We start from the raw sequence: 20,691 nt of genomic DNA on the forward strand, positions 1-20,691 counted from the left end.
TAACCACTAGGCTACCCTGCCACCTCTACACTCTAACCACTAGGCTACCTGACCCCCCCTCTAACCACTAGGCTACCCTGCCACCTCTACACTCTAACCACTAGGCTACCCTGCCACCCCATTACATGGTCCACGGAAGAGAAATGAACTCCCATTGGTGGAGACAGTTCTGTTGAGCTGTGATAGACTCACAGGGTCACCCCCTGGGGGGGGGAGAGAATCAGCAATACAATGTAAAGTAATATGTGATCATTTTGACATCAAACATACATTTAGATTATATCTTATATGATAACGCTGCAAATATGGAAACAGTGTGTTTCAGTGTGTTTCCCCAAAGCAAGCGATGATGATGATGATGGTGATGATATTGATATTGATGATGATGATGATGATGGTGATGATGATGGTGATGATGATGATGATGATTATGTGGATAACCCCAGCATACTGTAATAATTTGGTGAAGAGTACAATGCTGAGGTAGAAGCTATCCAAACCAACTGTAATAATTTGGTGAAGAGTACAATGCTGAGGTAGAAGCTATCCAAACCAACTGTAATAATTTGGTGAAGAGTACAATGCTGAGGTAGAAGCTATCCAAACCAACTGTAATAATTTGGTGAAGAGTACAATGCTGATGTAGAAGCTATCCAAACCAACTGTAATAATTTGGTGAAGAGTACAATGCTGAGGTAGAAGCTATCCAAACCAACTGTAATAATTTGGTGAAGAGTACAATGCTGAGGTAGAAGCTATCCAAACCAACTGTAATAATTTGGTGAAGAGTACAATGCTGAGGTAGAAGCTATCCAAACCAACTGTAATAATTTGGTGAAGAGTACAATGCTGAGTTAGAAGCTATCCAAACCAACTGTAATAATTTGGTGAAGAGTACAATGCTGATGTAGAAGCTATCCAAACCAACTGTAATAATTTGGTGAAGAGTACAATGCTGAGGTAGAAGCTATCCAAACCAACTGTAATAATTTGGTGAAGAGTACAATGCTGATGTAGAAGCTATCCAAACCAACTGTAATAATTTGGTGAAGAGTACAATGCTGATGTAGAAGCTATCCAAACCAACTGTAATAATTTGGTGAAGAGTACAATGCTGAGGTAGAAGCTATCCAAACCAACTGTAATAATTTGGTGAAGAGTACAATGCTGAGGTAGAAGCTATCCAAACCAACTGTAATAATTTGGTGAAGAGTACAATGCTGAGGTAGAAGCTATCCAAACCAACTGTTATAATTTGGTGAAGAGTACAATGCTGAGGTAGAAGCTATCCAAACCAACTGTAATAATTTGGTGAAGAGTACAATGCTGAGGTAGAAGCTATCCAAACCAACTGTAATAATTTGGTGAAGAGTACAATGCTGAGGTAGAAGCTATCCAAACCAACTGTTATAATTTGGTGAAGAGTACAATGCTGAGGTAGAAGCTATCCAAACCAACTGTAATAATTTGGTGAAGAGTACAATGCTGAGGTAGAAGCTATCCAAACCAACTGTAATAATTTGGTGAAGAGTACAATGCTGAGGTAGAAGCTATCCAAACCAACTGTAATAATTTGGTGAAGAGTACAATGCTGAGGTAGAAGCTATCCAAACCAACTGTAATAATTTGGTGAAGAGTACAATGCTGAGGTAGAAGCTATCCAAACCAACTGTAATAATTTGGTGAAGAGTACAATGCTGATGTAGAAGCTATCCAAACCAACTGTAATAATTTGGTGAAGAGTACAATGCTGAGGTAGAAGCTATCCAAACCAACTGTAATAATTTGGTGAAGAGTACAATGCTGAGGTAGAAGCTATCCAAACCAACTGTAATAATTTGGTGAAGAGTACAATGCTGAGGTAGAAGCTATCCAAACAAACTGTAATAATTTGGTGAAGAGTACAATGCTGAGGTAGAAGCTATCCAAACCAACTGTAATAATTTGGTGAAGAGTACAATGCTGATGTAGAAGCTATCCAAACCAACTGTAATAATTTGGTGAAGAGTACAATGCTGATGTAGAAGCTATCCAAACCAACTGTAATAATTTGGTGCAGAGTACAATGCTGAGGTAGAAGCTATCCAAACCAACTGTAATAATTTGGTGCAGAGTACAATGCTGAGTTAGAAGCTATCCAAACCAACTGTAATAATTTGGTGAAGAGTACAATGCTGAGGTAGAAGCTATCCAAACCAACTGTAATAATTTGGTGAAGAGTACAATGCTGAGTTAGAAGCTATCCAAACCAACTGTAATAATTTGGTGAAGAGTACAATGCTGAGGTAGAAGCTATCCAAACCAACTGTAATAATTTGGTGAAGAGTACAATGCTGAGGTAGAAGCTATCCAAACCAACTGTAATAATTTGGTGAAGAGTACAATGCGTATGTAGAAGCTATCCAAACCAACTGCCAGGCAACAGAGCTTACAGTGATTTGTTCATTACAACTGGTGATTAAGAGATGGACTAAAGGACACACTAAACAAATCATAAACAGTGTGATGGCTGAGGTAACTCAACTTTACAGCTTTACTACATACTACCTGTGGTCTGAAAGAATGCCTTTTGAAGCTGAGTTCGGAGTCAAATCAAATCAAAACAACATTTTTATTTGGTCACATACACGTGGTTTAGCAGATGTTAATGCGAGTGTAGCGAAATGCTTGTGCTTCTAGTTCCGACAATGCAGTAATAACCAACGAGTAATCTAACCTAACAATTCCACAGCTACTTCCTTATACACACAAGTGTAAAGGGATAAAGAATATGTACATAAAGAATGAGTGAATGGTAGTATGGTATTATCCCTGCTGCTGTGTCTACCAGATGGAGTTCCACCCTCCGGCTTGTTAAAACCGTCACCGATCTGAATCAACAAAGCCTCAATAGTCTACTTGAAGCCCAAGGACACAAGGAGCTCTGTTTATCACCAAGAGAATGGAGACAGCTATTGGAGTTAGTGGACATTTTTTGGACCCCGTTTTGTCTAGGCCACTGACCTTACTCAGGAGGAGAAAGCTGTGACACTCAGTGCTGCCCTTCCTTGTGCGCTGTCACTCAATTTCCATCTGCCAAGTATTCCCGAGCACAAGCTCCTCACCTTTTTAGTCTAGTAAAAGCACTGTAGCAGTCACTCAAACACCAGATTACAGGGGGGGGGGGGGGGGGGGGGGGGGTTGTTTGTGAATGTTAGAATGGAGTACTCGGATGAACAGGCAACAAAAGCTTCCATTTTGGTGACAATGTAATACATAATGAGGTGCGCTGCTGGATCCATCTGTCTGCCTGTTCTGACTTGATCGTGATGTCCTCATGAAGCCACGTGAAGATAAAGCTGAATTGAAGGAGAGTCTGATTGGTGGGGTACGATACATTGCAACAATGCAATATTTTCTATGTCACTTGCAATTCAAAATAATAATGATTTGTTTTTTTTTGTCATGTGTAATGTTTACTGTTATATTCTGGATTATATACATTATTTTATAGATTTCTTTATTTTTTTTTCTCCAGACCTTGTTTTGTCTGAGGCGCCGGAAAAGTCACCGTTACGCAGAGCAGAGAGCAGTAGCGGAGAGGAAGAACACCTGGAGAAACCTCCAGAACGTTCTCTGACTACAGCAGCAAGAAGAAAAAAAAAGAGACATAAAGTCATCTTCAGAGCAGAGATTCTTCACTACATTGAAGTATCTTCTGATGGAAATTAAGTTGATTTGCTTGGACTTTTATTTTGTATTTTTTTTTGGGGGGGGGGGGGGGGGGTCCATGCAAAATACTTTTCAAGGCTCAAGCAGGTAGCAATGACAGTGTTGGCTGTGCCTGCCATCAGCGCCCCCAGTGGGGAGAGTGTTTAGTCATGGAGGCCTCATCATGTGCCCTCATCGTGCCGGGCTCAGTGCAGGAACGCTGACAAACTTGATCTTTCTGAAATGTCATCTGTCCGCAACATACATGTTCTCTGTCTAAAGGGGGCCACAACAGGATGTCATTTACTACTTGTTACAGGAGATTATATTTCTGTTAAAGTGTCCAGGTCAGGAAGTCTATTTTATGGATAAAAGGTTTGATATTTATAGGACACTTTAGTAGTGCAGTTATTGAATAGTTGTCAGTCATTTTGGTTTACATTCATGCTTCTCATTTATCTTCCCTCACCTACAGATTTTCTGTTTGTGTGATTGAATGAAGTGAAATATAGACAATGTCTGCGACAAAATACCATGCCAATACCATGCCCTTTAAAAGACTTGAGACTTGACTTGGACTTGGCCCTAAAAGACTTGAGACTTGACTTACAATTGGCCCTAAAATACTTGACTTGGACTCTACCTCAAAGACTTGTGAACATCTCTGGTGGTACGTTATAGAGGCCTCATCATCATAGTGTGGCTCAGATGCTGTGTTCTTCAAGCGCCCGCTCGCTTATTGAGGCCAAGAACATAAAGATGACATTCCAATATACTAGAATATCACTTAGAACGCGTGGCCAACACCGGAACCCATTCTATGTGGCATGTTAATGTAGAATCTAGATATTGGAACAGAATGGTTTTGGAATCTGTTGTGGTTGTCTGAGTCTTCTGACGAACCAAAGGTTTTCTGAACCCCTCAGACCAGAAGGAGAAGAGCAGACAGGGGGCTTGGAACACAGCCAATTGATCCTGTAAATCCGGATACCTTGGACTCTTATCCATGCTGTCATAGCCATACTAGCTAGCATACAACTTGGAATACATACAGTATAACCGAATACATGGCTTCATTCTTAGTATTATTCCAGTCTACATATTGGAACAGAGCCAACAGATTAATTGATATTAAACATACTATGACAGACAAAATGAGAAAAAAAATCCAGAAAATCATATTGTAGGATTTTGAATGAATTTATTTTTGCAAATTATGGTGGATCGATAAGTATTTGGTCAGCCACTTTTTTTGCCCCACTATACGTGTTCTTCTGTTTGTCTGACAGCTGAGCATCGGCTCGAGGTACTTCAGTAAACACACTTGAAAGTACTAATTAAGTAGTGTTTTTGGTGTATCTGTACTTTACCATTTATATTTTTGACAACTTTTACTTCACTACATTATTAATAAAGAGAATAATACATACATACATTATCCCCGACACCCAGAAGTTCATTATCGTATCATTATCGTTTCGAATGCTTAGCAGAATAGGAAAATGGTCCTGGTCACACACTTATCAAGAGAACATCCCTGGTCATCTCTATTGCCTCAGATCTTACAGAGTTTTTTACTAAACACACATGCTTTGTTTGTAAATGATGTCTGAGTGTTGGAGTGTTTCCCCCCTTGCTCTCTGTAAAACATTTCAATTGTGCCGTCTGGTTTTGCTTAATATAATATAAAAAATTGAAATTATTTATTCATACTTTTACTTTAGATACTTAAGTGACTTTCACTTTTTTTACTTGAGTCATTTTCTAAGCTATTTTACTTTACCCCCCCCCCCCCCCCGCCTCGCCCCCCCCCCGCACCCCCCCCCCCCACCCCGCCTCGCCCCCCCCCCCCCCCCCCCACACACAGCTGAGAACACGTGTGGCGGTACGTTGAGAGGGTCCAGTGGGATCATCTCCAGCCCTGAATACCTCAGTGACCTGTCCAACGCTGGGGAATGTAAGTGGACGGTGCTGGCTGACCCCGGAGACACCATCTCACTGGTGTTCACTGACTTCCAGATAGAGGACAAGCACGGCTCTCTGGAGATAGAAGGATCAGAGCCTCCCAGTATCTGGTGAGTGGATTTGTTTATGTTTTTTTTTAATTTAATAACACTTTTAAACTAAAGCCAACTGATGTAATAATAATAATTATAATTAGGTGAGTTTTTATCTTTCTCCTGTTTCACACAAGTATATATGTGTGAAACAGGAGAAAGATAAAAACTCACCTAATTATAATTATTATTGTGTTTTATACTCGTGAAAAAGGAAATGTGATTTTTTTGTTCTTGTTGCATATTCCAATTCAACCGGTGAGACACCCTCGGAGAGTTGGGGTCACGGTCAGGGGGTCTGCCGTTGTCAACGGCTACCCTGGAGAAATGTAGGGTTAAGTGCCTTGCTCAAGGGCACGTCGACAGATCTCTTCACGTTGGTTATACCTATAATGTGTTTGAGAAACACAACTGTCTGGAGGTAGAAATATCACAGTCACACAGTATTATTACTTGACCCTGCTGGTCATCTATGAACATTTGAACATCTTGGCCATGTTTTGTTATAATCTCCACCCGGCACAGCCAGAAGAGGCCACCCCTCAGAGCCTGGTTCCTCTCTAGGTTTATAATCTCCACCCGACACAGCCAGAAGAGGACTGGCCACCCCTCAGAGCCTGGTTCCTCTCTAGGTTTATAATCTCCACCCGGCACAGCCAGAAGAGGACTGGCCACCCCTCATAGCCTGGTTCCTCTCTAGGTTTATAATCTCCACCCGGCACAGCCAGAAGAGGACTGGCCACCCCACATAGCCTGGTTCCTCTCTGGGTTTATAATCTCCACCAGGCACAGCCAGAAGAGGACTGGCCATCCCACATAGCCTGGTTACTCTCTACCCAGTACAGCCAGAAGAGGACTGGCCACCCCTCATAGCCTGGTTACTCTCTACCCAGTACAGCCAGTAGAGGACTGGCCACCCCTCATAGCCTGGTTCCTCTCTAGGTTTATAATCTCCACCCAGTACAGCCAGAAGAGCACTGGCCACCCCACATAGCCTGGTTACTCTCTACCCAGTACAGCCAGTAGAGGACTGGCCACCCCTCATAGCCTGGTTCCTCTCTAGGTTTATAATCTCCACCCAGTACAGCCAGAAGAGGACTGGCCACCCCTCAGAGCCTGGTTCCTCTCTAGGTTTATAATCTCCACCCGACACAGCCAGAAGAGGACTGGCCACCCTCATATCCTGGTTCCTCTCTAGGTTTATAATCTCCACCCGGCACAGCCAGAAGAGGACTGGCCACCCCTCATAGCCTGGTTCCTCTCTAGGTTTATAATCTCCACCCGGCACAGCCAGAAGAGGACTGGCCACCCCACATAGCCTGGTTCCTCTCTGGGTTTATAATCTCCACCCGGCACAGCCAGAAGAGGACTGGCCATCCCACATAGCCTGGTTACTCTCTACCCAGTACAGCCAGAAGAGGACTGGCCACCCCTCATAGCCTGGTTACTCTCTACCCAGTACAGCCAGTAGAGGACTGGCCACCCCTCATAGCCTGGTTCCTCTCTAGGTTTATAATCTCCAACCAGTACAGCCAGAAGAGGACTGGCCACCCCACATAGCCTGGTTACTCTCTACCCAGTACAGCCAGAAGAGGACTGGCCACCCCTCATAGCCTGGTTCCTCTCTAGGTTTATAATCTCCACCCAGTACAGCCAGAAGAGGACTGGCCACCCCTCAGAGCCTGGTTCCTCTCTGGGTTTATAATCTCCACCCGGCACAGCCAGAAGAGGACTGGCCACCCCTCAGAGCCTGGTTCCTCTCTAGGTTTATAATCTCCACCCGGCACAGCCAGAAGAGGACTGGCCACCCCACATAGCCTGGTTCCTCTCTAGGTTTATAATCTCCACCTGGCACAGCCAGAAGAGGACTGGCCACCCCACATAGCCTGGTTCCTCTCTAGGTTTATAATCTCCACCCGGCACAGCCGATGTCTCTAGTTTTAACAGATATCTCTAGTTTTAACAGATATCTCTAGTTTTAAACAGATATCTCTAGTTTAAACAGATATCTCTAGTTTAAACAGATATCTCTAGTTTTAACATATATCTCTAGTTTTAACAGATATCTCTAGTTTTAACAGATATCTCTAGTTTTAATCAGATATCTCTAGTTTTAACAGATATCTCTAGTTTTAACAGATATCTCTAGTTTTAACAGATATCTCTAGTTTTAAACAGATATCTCTAGTTTAAACAGATATCTCACTTAAACTGATGGATTTTAATGGAGATTTTTTATTATGTCACTTAGATTGATGCACCGGTGGGTCAATAGACTCTAAGGGTTTAATTGTATGAGTCCCCTTCCTATGGTACTGCAGCCAATGCACCAATGTACCAATGTACCAATGTATCATCTACAGTTTACAGTCCCTTTTCCAGTTGCACAGGTAACTCTCAGCATTTCCTGCCCAGCCCCCCTAGACCTTTCCTCTCTAAGTTATTACCTACCCAGTCCCCAGTCCCCAAGCCCTAGACCTTTCCTCTCTAAGTTATTACCTATCCAGTCCCCAAGCCCTAGACCTTTCCTCTCTAAGTTATTGCCTATCATGTCCCCAAGCTCTAGACCTTTCCTCTCTAAGTTATAACCCTACCCAGTCCCCAAGCCCTAGACCTTTCCTCTCTAAATTATTGCCTATCCAGCCCCCAAGCTCTTTAATCTCTAAGTGATTGCCTATCCAGCCCTCAAGCCCTAGACCTTTCCTCTCTAAGTCGTTGACTATCCAGTCCCCAAGCCCTAGACCTTTCCTCTCTAAGTTATTACCTACCCAGTCCCCAAGCCTGTTCCTCTCTAAGTTATAACCCTACCCAGCCCCCAAGCCCTACACCTTTCCTCTCTAAGTTATTACCTACCCAGTCCCCAGTCCCCAAGCCCTACACCTTTCCTCTCTAAGTTATTACCTACCCAGTCCCCAGTCCCCAAGCCCTAGACCTTTCCTCTCTAAGTTATAACCCTACCCAGTCCCCAAGCCCTAGATGTTTCCTCTCTATGTTATAACCCTACCCAGTCCCCAAGCCCTAGACCTTTCCTCTCTAAGTTATTACCTACCCAGTCCCCAAGCCCTAGACCTTTCCTCTCTAAGTTATAACCCTACCCAGTCCCCAAGCCCTAGATGTTTCCTCTCTATGTTATAACCCTACCCAGTCCCCAAGCCCTAGACCTTTCCTCTCTAAGTTATTACCTACCCAGTCCCCAAGCCCTAGACCTTTCCTCTCTAAGTTATTGCCTACACAGTCCCCAAGCCCTAGATCTTGAAGAGTTCAGTGTGCAGCCAGGAATGCAGACATTTCAGAGTGGCTCAGTAATTCCCTATCTAGTGCGCTACTTTTGACCAAGGCTCCCTGTAAAGGGGTTAAAGTGCCAGTTGGGACGCGGCCGTTGAGTGTCTCAGTAACCTAATGCTTTTTTTTTCATTCTTCCTACAATATTTGTGTCATTTAGATTTCAGTAAAAATGGCTCAGTGTGCAGAAAATGTCACGTTATGTGAAATCAATTACCTTCTAAACTCCCAGAGGAACACCCTATTTCTTCCACTGACAGGATGGATTAGAAAAGCTCTTAGTATTTCTGAATTCACAAAGTCATTTTCTCTGACTGTACAGATCGAGGGAAATGTTGTACACATGTGACTCAACACCTGGATTCGGTCTTATGTGGTAACATTTTAATTATTATTATTTTTTTTTTTACATTGGATAAAAGTAGAGACTGAGAGCTACAAAATGGTGTATCATACACTACAGTTGAGGAACAATGGGAAAGTAATTCTGCTCTGAAAGTTGATAAACTTGTAAACTCACGTTGGAGAAAAGGGTCTTTGAATGTTTTGGTACCTAATAGAGAGCTATTCTTTGTCTACACCCATTCAGCGTTGTTCACGCCCTCTTAAGCCTTTAGCCCCACCCATTTAACATTGTTCACGCCCTCTTAAGCCTTTAGCCCCACCCATTCAGCATTGTTCACGCCCTCTTAAGCCTTTAGCCCCACCCATCTCTTTAAGGATTCACATGAGGTCATGTGATAAAGATTTAAAGTGGTAGTAGCCTACAATAAGGAACAATTCCAGGTCGACAGAAAGTGTCCAGATAAAAATAGGTTATAAATATTAGATGATGCTTACCCAGATACACTTGTCTAAATTGATGGGTCATGTGGAATAAATGCTATAACCCCCAGCCACATCCAGTGGTGGAAAAAATAATACATTGTCATACTTGAGTAAAAGTATAAATCATTTAAATTCCTTATATTAAACCAGACGGCACAAAAAAAAAAAATATATATATTGACGGATAGCCTGGGGCACAATGTACTTAAATATCAAAAGTAAAAATAAACAATTTCAACTTCCTGATATTAAGCAAATCAGACAGCATAATTTATTTTTTAAATTTTATTGATGGGTAGCCAGGGGCAACACTCCAACACTCAGACATCATTTACAAACAAAGCATTTGTGTTTAGTGAGTCTGCCAGATCAGAGGCAGTAGAGTATGACCAGGGATGTTCTCTGTTTAGTGAGTCCTCCAGGTCAGAGGCAGTAGAGTATGACCAGGGATGTTCTCTGTTTAGTGAGTCCTCCAGAGCAGAGGCAGTAGGGATGACCAGGGATGTTCTCTGTTTAGTGAGTCCACCAGATCAGAGGCTAGTAGGGATGACCAGGGATGTTCTCTGTTTAGTGAGTCCACCAGATCAGAGGCTAGTAGGGATGACCAGGGATGTTCTCTGTTTAGTGAGTCCTCCAGATCAGAGGCAGTAGGGATGACCAGGGATGTTCTCTGTTTAGGGAGTCCTCCAGATCAGAGGCAGTAGGGATGACCAGGGATGTTCTCTGTTTAGTGAGTCCTCCAGATCAGAGGCAGTAGGGATGACCAGGGATGTTCTGTTTAGTGAGTCCTCCAGATCAGAGGCAGTAGGGATGGACCAGGGATGGTCTCTGTTTAGTGAGTCCTCCAGATCAGAGGCAGTATGGATGACCAGGGATGTTCTCTGTTTATTGAGTCCTCCAGATCAGAGGCAGTAGGGATGACCAGGGATGTTTTGTTTTTAGTGAGTCCTCCAGATCAGAGACAGTAGGGATGACCAGGGATGTTCTCTGTTTATTGAGTCCTCCAGATCAGAGGCAGTAGGGATGACCAGGGATGTTCTCTGTTTAGTGAGTCCTCCAGATCAGAGACAGTAGGGATGACCAGGGATGTTCTCTGTTTAGTGAGTCCTCCAGATCAGAGGCAGTAGGGATGACCAGGGATGTTCTCTGTTTAGTGAGTCCTCCAGATCAGAGGCAGTAGGGATGACCAGGGATGTTCTCTGTTTAGTGAGTCCTCCAGATCAGAGACAGTAGGGATGGACCAGGGATTTTCTCTGTTTAGTGAGTCCTCCAGATCAGAGGCAGTAGGGTTGACCAGGGATGTTCTCTGTTTAGTGAGTCCTCCAGATCAGAGACAGTAGGGATGGACCAGGGATTTTCTCTGTTTAGTGAGTCCTCCAGATCAGAGGCAGTAGGGTTGACCAGGGATGTTCTCTGTTTAGTGAGTCCTCCAGATAAGAGGTAGTAGGGATGACCAGGGTTGTTCTCTGTTTAGTGAGTCCTCCAGATCAGAGACAGTAGGGATGACCGGGGATGTTCTCCGTTTAGTGAGTCCTCCAGATCAGAGGCAGTAGGGATGACCAGGGATGTTCTCTGTTTAGTGAGTCCTCCAGATCAGAGACAGTAGGGATGACCGGGGATGTTCTCCGTTTAGTGAGTCCTCCAGATCAGAGGCAGTAGGGATGGACCAGGGATGTTCTCTGTTTAGTGAGTCCTCCAGATCAGAGGCAGTAGGGATGACCAGGGAGTGACCACACTCTTGATAAGTGATTGAATTAGACAATTTTCCTGGTCAAAATGTAAAATGATACTTTTGAGTGTTAATGAAAATGTCTGGAGTAAAAAGTACATTACTTTCTTTACGAATGTAGTGAGGTAAAAGATGTCAAAATAGTAAAGTAATGTACAAATAACAAAAAATTACTTAAGTAGTGCTTTAAAGTATTTTACACCACTGCCCAAAAGCCTTCACACCGGTACATTAACATACTTGATATACTGTTACACACACACTTATCACAAAGTATTCCATACGTAAGTTAATTAAAAGGCCATGCAGTTGAAACCTCAGGGAGGTGCACATGTGCAGTACAGAAACAGATGCATGCGCCATATATTTAAGTGGTGGACACTTGATACGGTCACATGATATTGTTGTGGTATGTCACACGTATACATATTGCAAAGAAAAAGCCATATCTCAGACTAGCCTATGAATGTAAAATATTAAGATGGGCAAAAGAACACAGACACTGGACAGAAGAACTCTGCCTAGAAGGCCAGCATCCCGGAGTCACCTCTTCACTGTTGACGTTGAGACTGGACAGAGGAACTCTGCCTAGAAGGCCAACATCCCAATGTCGCTTCTTCACTGTTGACGTTGAGACTGGTGTTTCGCGGGTAGTATTTAATGAAGCTGCCATTTGAGGACTTGTGAGGCGTCTGTTTCTCAAAGTAGACACGCTAATGTACTTGTCCTCTTGTTCAGTTGTGCACCGGGGCCTCCCACTCCTCTTTCTATTCTGGGTAGAGCCAGTTTGCGCTGTTCTGTGAAGGGAGTAGTAGTACACAGTGTTGTACGAGATCTTCAGTTTCTTGGCAATTTCTCAGAACACGAATAGACTAACGAGTTTCAGAAGAAAGTTATTTGTTTTTGGCCATTTTGAGCCTGTAATCGAACCCACAAATGCTGATGCTCCAGATACTCAACTAGTCTAAAGAAGGATGGTTTTATTGCTTTTTTAATCAGCAAAAGCACACCATGCAATAATCTAAGTACAGCGCTCAGACAACAAAACAAGCCATATCCATATTCATGTTGTGGAGTCGACAGAAGTCAGAAATAGCATAATAAATATTCACTTACCTTTGATGATCTTCATCAGAATGCACTCACAGGAATCCCTGTTTTACAATAAATGTTTGTTTTGTTCGATAAAGTCCAAGATTTATGTCCAAATACCTCCTTTTTGTTTGCGCGTTTAGGTCCAAAATCCAAATTCATGACGCGCAGGCCAGACGAAAAGTCAACAAATTCTATTACAGTTCGTAGAAACATGTCAAACGATGTATAGAATCAATCTTTAGGATGTTTTTAACATAAACCTTCAATAATGTTTCAACCGGAGAATTCCTTTGTCTGTAGAAATGCAATGGAATGCAGCTTACTCTCATGGGGGCGCGCCTGAGTGAGCTCGTGGCACTCTGCCAGACCCCTGAGTCAATCAGCTCTTATTCCCTCATCCTTCACAGTAGGAGCATCAAACAAGGTTCCAAAGACAGTTGACAGTGGAAGCCCTAGGAAGTGCAATATGACACTGTATATTGGAAACCTACAAACCTCAGATTTCCCACTTCCTGGTTGGATTTTTGTCTCAGGTTTTTGCCTGCCATATGAGTTCTGTTATACTCACAGACATCATTCAAACAGTTTTAGAAACTTCAGAGTGTTTTCTATCCAAATCTACTAATAATATGCATATCATATAACTAGCAATGGGAAATGGCATTCTGAGAAAACATCACTAACGTTACACACATTTCATAAGGTTAATGTTAGCTAGCAAGCCAGCCATCGAACTCCAGCTGGCTAGCTAACAGCAAGCTTTTACTTACAGTGAAAACAACTTTCAGACCAAATTAGAAAGATATAATATCTAAATCTGTAGCTAGATACCTGTGTACCTGGAAGAAAGCTTCACGGCAGACTGCAACCTGTTGGGTAAGACACCTTGTGTTTTTTCCGTTTAGTTCGCCCAGCTTGTTTGGCCCGTTGTGTTCCACTGATTTCAAAACGTGTTATGAAATGAGAGAGAGAGAGTCAGCGTGGCACGATCGTCATCCAGAAAGTAGTCCATCACTACTTCTTCACCACTGACGTTTGTCGATAAATTCAGAGTAGCACTGTTATTGATAGCAGTAGCGACATATTTGCAGTTCTCCATGGCTAACGTTATAACATAACGTAATAGCTATACAAAAACACTGTAATAAAAAGGATTATCTACGCATTACGAGCAGCTCATTTTATAGACACAAGATGCAACACCGTAGACCAATCCAAACTCATCTCTCGGCATGTCCAGCCCACTCTTTAGCTCAGCCAATCATGGCTAGTGGGAAGGTTGCTCTCGCTTTTTCTGTGGCTAAACCAACTAAACTTTTATTCGTATTTACAGATTATATATTTTTTTACGTTCAAAAGGCTCTCCTGTGAAGTCGTGACTTGCGACTTACGCCTAGTGTCCCGTATCGGGTCACATACGTAGTGTTGAAGAGAGAAACACTGTCAGTGTTAAAAAAAAGACAAATAGACAAGAGTTTGATTGGATGGAATCTACATACCATACAAGGATAACAGGATGAATGTCATCAAAATGACTCGAACTCAAACGTGTTGTGTCTTGACTATCATTAATGTGATGGTTATTTTTTTAATAAAATAATTACATACCGCGTTAAATTATTACTCGATTAAATTACTCATGTAACAATTCATTAAGTAGTAATCTGGGGCACCATGGAAAAAAGTTATTTAACGAGTTACTATCCCCCGACTCTAAAGATATAAATATCTCTTACATCACAGTCACAGTCAATTCATGAAATCTTATTTACCGTCAATCTCGTTCTGAATGTCGTCCTTGGATATCTGCACAAACCCTAGCATAAATTATGAATCAGCAATATACAAATTGGCTTAATTATTTATTTACTAACTAACTAACTCAATAATCACACAGATTAAATAAACACACTAACAGAATAGCTTACACATTGATTACTACAGTTTTGTGGCCAAAAGTTTTGAGAATGACACAAATATTAATTTTCACAAAAGTCTGCTGCCTCAGTTTGTATGATGGCAATTTGCATATATTCCAGAATGCCAGTAAGATTGCACCTGAATCAACCATTTATCGGATCATCAAGAACTTCAAGGAGAGCGGTTCAATTGTTGTGAAGAAGGCGTCAGGCCGCCCAAGAAAGTCCAGCAAGCGCCAGGACCGTCTCCTAAAGTTGATTCAGCTGCGGGTTCGGGGCACCACCAGTACAGAGCTTGCTCGGGAATGGCAGCAGACAGGTGTGAGTGCATCTGCACGCACAGTGAGGCGAAGACTTTTTGAGGATGGCCTGGTGTCAAGAAGGACAGCAAAGAAGCCACTTCTCTCCAGGAAAAACATCATCGACAGACTGATATTCTGCAAAATCAAATCAAATTTATTTATAAAGCCCTTCGTATATCAGCTGATATCTCAAAGTGCTGTACAGAAACCCAGCCTAAAACCCCAAACGGCAAGCAATGCAGGTGTAGAAGCACGGTGGCTAGGAAAAACTCCCTAGAAAGGCCAAAACCTAGGAAGAAACCTAGAGAGGAACCAGGCTATGAGGGTGGCCAGTCTTCTTCTGGCTGTGCCGGGTGGAGATTATAACAGAACATGGCCAAGATGTTCAAATGTTCATAAATGACCAGCATGGTCGAATAATAAGGCAGAACAGTTGAAACTGGAGCAGCAGCACGGCCAGGTGGACTGGGGACAGCAAGGAGTCATCATGTCAGGTAGTCCTGGGACATGGTCCTAGGGCTCTGGTCAGTTGAAACTGGAGCAGCAGCACAGCCAGGTGGACTGGGGACAGCAAGGAGTCATCATGTCAGGTAGTCCTGGGACATGGTCCTAGGGCTCAGGTCCTCCGAGAGAGAGAAAGAAAGAGAGAAGGAGAGAATTAGAGAACGCACACTTAGATTCACACAGGACACCGAATAGGACAGGAGAAGTACTCCAGATATAACAAACTGACCCTAGCCCCCCGACACATAAACTACTGCAGCATAAATACTGGAGGCTGGAGGGGTCAGGAGACACTGTGGCCCCATCCGAGGACACCCCCGGACAGGGCCAAACAGGAAGGATATAACCCCACCCACTTTGCCAAAGCACAGCCCCCACATCACTAGAGGGATATCTTCAACCACCAACTTACCATCCTGAGACAAGGCTGAGTATAGCCCACAAAGATCTCCACCACGGCACAACCCAAGGGGGGGGGGGGGGGGGGCGCGCCAACCCAGACAGGATGACCACATCACTGTTCCATAACTGTTCCTACCAGTCATAACTGTGATGTTCCTACCAGTCATTACTGTGATGCTCATACCAGACATTACTGTGATGTTCCTACCAGTCATTACTGTGATGTTCCTACCAGTCATAACTGTGATGTTCCTACCAGTCATTACTGTGATGTTCATACCAGACATTACTGTGATGTTCCTACCAGTCATTACTGTGATGTTCCTACCAGTCATAACTGTGATGTTCCTACCAGTCATTACTGTGATGTTCATACCAGTCATAACTGTGATGTTCCTACCAGTCATTACTGTGATGTTCATACCAGACATTACTGTGATGTTCCTACCAGACATTACTGTGATGTTCCTACCAGTCATTACTGTGATGTTCATACCAGACATTACTGTGATGTTCCTACCAGTCATTACTGTGATGTTCATACCAGACATTACTGTGATGTTCCTACCAGTCATTACTGTGATGTTCCTACCAGACATTACTGTGATGTTCCTACCAGTCATTACTGTGATGTTCATACCAGACATTACTGTGATGTTCCTACCAGTCATTACTGTGATGTTCATACCAGACATTACTGTGATGTTCCTACCAGTCATTACTGTGATGTTCCTACCAGTCATTACAAACATACTGGAGCCTTTAAGCTGCTCTGCTCAGGGAGGTCTCTGACAACCTCCTCTCATTTTAATATTCTCTAAAAATATGATCTTGTTTCGATCTCATAGACTACAGCAACTTTGTCTGATAACCATGTTGTTATAGACTATAACAGCTGTGTCTGATTACCATGTTGTTATAGACTATAACAGCTGTGTCTGATAACCATGTTGTTATAGACTATAACAGCTGTGTGTGATAACCATGTTGTTATAGACTACAGCAGCTGTGTGTGATAACCATGTTGTTATAGACTATAACAGCTGTGTGTGATAACCATGTTGTTATAGACTATAACAGCTGTGTCTGATTACCATGTTGTTATAGACTATAACAGCTGTGTCTGATAACCATGTTGTTATAGACTATAACAGCTGTGTCTGATTACCATGTTGTTATAGACTATAACAGCTGTGTGTGATAACCATGTTGTTATAGACTATAACAGCTGTGTGTGATAACCATGTTGTTATAGACTACAGCAGCTGTGTGTGATAACCATGTTGTTATAGACTATAACAGCTGTGTGTGATAACCATGTTGTTATAGACTATAACAGCTGTGTCTGATAACCATGTTGTTATAGACTATAACAGCTGTGTCTGATAACCATGTTGTTATAGACTATAACAGCTGTGTCTGATAACCATGCTGTTATAGACTATAACAGCTGTGTGTGATAACCATGTTGTTATAGACTATAACAGCTGTGTGTGATAACCCTGTTCTGTAGATAGCAGATACTGGTTGTTCCTTTCTCTTCTTGTCCTTGAAGTAACAGCGGTCGTGTACATGTGGAGAAACAGATTGTCTGGAACAGGACAGACATGACAGGTGATTGAACCAGTCAGATGACAGAGGCTGTTGTGTCTGTATCTTTACCTGCAGGTTATCTGGTGTGAATATACCAGCGCCCGTCATCAGCAACAAGAACTGGCTAAGACTCCATTTTGTGACCGACAGGGATCATCCCCATAAAGGATTCACACTTCAGTATCAAGGTAAGACATAATCAACCCATTATTGAATGAAGTCATTGTCACGTTTGTCAACCATAAAACGTTTTTTTTTTTTCACCTGAAAGTCTTTGTAGTTGGATAATAACCAGGAAGGGACCAAGGAGGACCAAGGAACTCTTTATACAATTACCTGACTATTATTCTGTTGCCATGTTCAACAGGTCCTCCTTGTTCTTTGATACCTAATAAGCCCTAATAACCACTAATAACCACTCAAAAGCCCTAATAACCACCATTAGCCCCTAATAACCACCATTATCCCTAATAACCACTCATAACCACTAATAACCACTCATAACCACTAATAACCACCATTAACCCCTAATAACCACCATTATCCCTAATAACCACTCATAACCACTAATAACCACCATTATCCCTAATAACCACTCATAACCCCTTATTTTTATTTATTTTTATTTTTTTAACCTTTATTTAACTAGGCAAGTATTTTCAATGATGGCCTAGGAACAGTGGGTTAACCACTAATAACCCCTAATAACTACTAATAACCCCTGATAACCACGTATAACCCCTGATCACCCCTGATAATCCCATTTAACCACTCATAACCCCTTATAACCACTCATAACCCCTTATAACCACTCATAACCCCTTATAACCACTCATAACCCCTGATAACCACTTATAATCCCCTGATAACCCCAGATAACCACTCATAACCCCTTATAACCACTCGAGAACCCCTGATAACCACTCATAACCCCTTATTGCCACTCATAACCCCTTATAACCACTTATAACCCCTTACCAAAGAGTACTTTCTACCTACTACTTTTCTGATAATCTCATGTATCCGTGCAGCGTTTCATCCTCATCTTGTCTACTGATCAGTGACCAGCTCCATTCACTCTTCTCTGATTGGTTAAAGACTAATGATGTCTTTGTTCTAGTTGTATCCCTCCAGACCCAAGGCCCCCTATCCCTGATTGGTCAAATTGTTACAGGTGTATTATACACTGCAGAGCCAGACAGAGTTCTATAATACATTCCCTTCCCATTCTCCTTTACCAGGACTTTGAAGATCGTGTTTATAAAGCAACCTAACAGCTAGCCAGCCAATCCAGGCCATACGTGAAAAAAACATTTTCTCAATGATGGTGTTTCGCTGTAGTGCATATAGTGCACTACTTTTAACCAGATCCCCTGATTGTATGATTGTATGTCGCAAAATACATTTCCCCCGGTGACAGTTTTCGGTTGTATCTGATAATTCATTTCAGCCACTTGGCTTCCTACTTCCTAATCAGTCCCTGATTAGAGGGGAACAATGAAAACAAGGATGCGGCCCTGTCTTGGAGGGTTCTAGGGGATTGTTAGAGGGGAACAATGAAAACAAGGCTGTGGCCCTGTCTTGGAGGGTTCTAGGGGATTGTTAGAGGGGAACAATGAAAACAAGGCTGCTGCCCTGTCTTGGAGGGGTTGTAGGGGGTTGTTAGAGGGGAACAATGAAAACAAGGCTGCAGCCCTGTCTTGGAGGGGTTCTAGGGGATTGTTAGAGGGGAACAATGAAAACAAGGCTGCAGCCCTGTCTTGGAGGGTTCTAGGGGATTGTTTTCTCATTCATCCTATTATATTATATTCTACTCATTCATATTCATAAAAAGATATATCGGTTTGGATTCAATTGGATACCCTTTTCACCCCCTGTAAACACGTCAGTTGCAAAGACAATCAATCTAATACATTTTTTTTAATGGAATTTATCAATGAAGTTATGGTCATGCCACTGAAATGACACCCTATTCTGTTTGTAGCAGGGGTGATGGCTCACTCTTCTGTTTGTAGCAGGGGTAATGGCTCACTCTTCAGTATGTAGCAGGGGTAATGGCTCACTCTTCTGTATGTAGCAGGGATAATGGCTCACTTTTCTGTATGTAGCAGGAGTAATGGCTCACTCTTCTGTATGTAGCAGGGATAATGGCTCACTTTTCTGTATGTAGCAGGGGTAATGGCTCACTATTCTGTATGTAGCAGGGATAATGGCTCACTTTTCTGTACGTAGCAGGGATAATGGCTCACTTTTCTGTATGTAGCAGGGATAATGGCTCACTTTTCTGTATGTAACAGGGATAATGGCTCACTTTTCTGTATGTAGCAGGGATAATGGCTCACTTTTCTAAAACAAATATGAATCCGATAGCAATTATTCATGATGTTCGTTCCTCATAAGGGGCTATGTGTTATTACTGAACTAAAACCGCCACTGTGTCTTCCTCTCATCTAACGCTGGAACTTTGTTTTATCTAATGCCATTGTTTTTATTGCTCTCATCCAGTGAAAAGCTCTGGTGAGCTGAAATCCAGAGGAGTCAAGTTACTACCGGGAAAGGACAACAATAACAAATTGTCTTTGAGTGAGTTTCCTATTTATCTTTATGCTAATCATTTCCTGTGTGTGTTTGTGTCTGGGCTATTTGCTTGTTTGAGACGGGGTGGTTCTTTGTTTTAAGCTGGGGAGTTTAGCTACACTCATAGCGAAAAAGGGTTCCAAAAGGGTTCTTTGGCTGTCCCCATAGGAGAACCCTTTTGGTTCCAGATAGAACCCTTTTTGGTTCCAGGTAGAACCCTTTTTGGTTCCAGGTGGAACCCTTTTTGGTTCCAGGTAGAACCCTTTTTGGTTCCAGGTAGAACCCCTTTTTGGTTCCAGGTAGAACCCTTTTGGTTCCAGGTAGAACCCTTTTTGGTTCCAGGTAGAATTATTTTGGGTTCCATGTAGAACCCTCTGTGTTAAGGGTTCTACATGGAACTCAAAAGGAATCGCTGAAGTTCAGTCCTTTGTCTTTTTTAACAAAGGCAATGCCCCCCAGTGCTCTGTGGGAAATGGGCTCTGTAAAGCTACGCTGTATACCCATGTGGAAAAGAGTCATGAAAAACAAATAAGAATCTTGTATTATAATAAGCCATCTAATAAGGATCCGGTAAAATTGTGTGTTTTATAGTACCTTATACTGTATGTTAGTGGTATATTTGTATATACAGTAGATTGTGTGTTTTACAGTACCTTATACTGTATGTTAGTGGTATATGTGTATATACAGTAGATTGTGTGTTTTACAGTACC

General features: G+C 42.4%; 1 protein-coding gene across 2 annotated transcripts in view; it reads left to right on the forward strand.

Moving 5' to 3' along the window:
* Window positions 1-20,691, forward strand: part of LOC110512917 (CUB and sushi domain-containing protein 3) — a 522,509-nt gene that overhangs the window by 135,050 nt on the left and 366,768 nt on the right. For both annotated transcript variants that reach the window (XM_090215889.1, XM_090215891.1), the window contains exons 5-7: window positions 5,558-5,765; window positions 17,477-17,589; window positions 19,907-19,984. In XM_090215889.1, the coding sequence (XP_090072015.1) occupies window positions 5,558-5,765; window positions 17,477-17,589; window positions 19,907-19,984 (399 nt within the window). The remainder of the gene's footprint in view (window positions 1-5,557; window positions 5,766-17,476; window positions 17,590-19,906; window positions 19,985-20,691) is intronic.

Source organism: Oncorhynchus mykiss, chromosome 2, assembly GCF_057628025.1.
Source record: "Oncorhynchus mykiss isolate SJ-2025 chromosome 2, ASM5762802v1, whole genome shotgun sequence".
Classification (NCBI taxonomy): domain Eukaryota; kingdom Metazoa; phylum Chordata; class Actinopteri; order Salmoniformes; family Salmonidae; genus Oncorhynchus; species Oncorhynchus mykiss.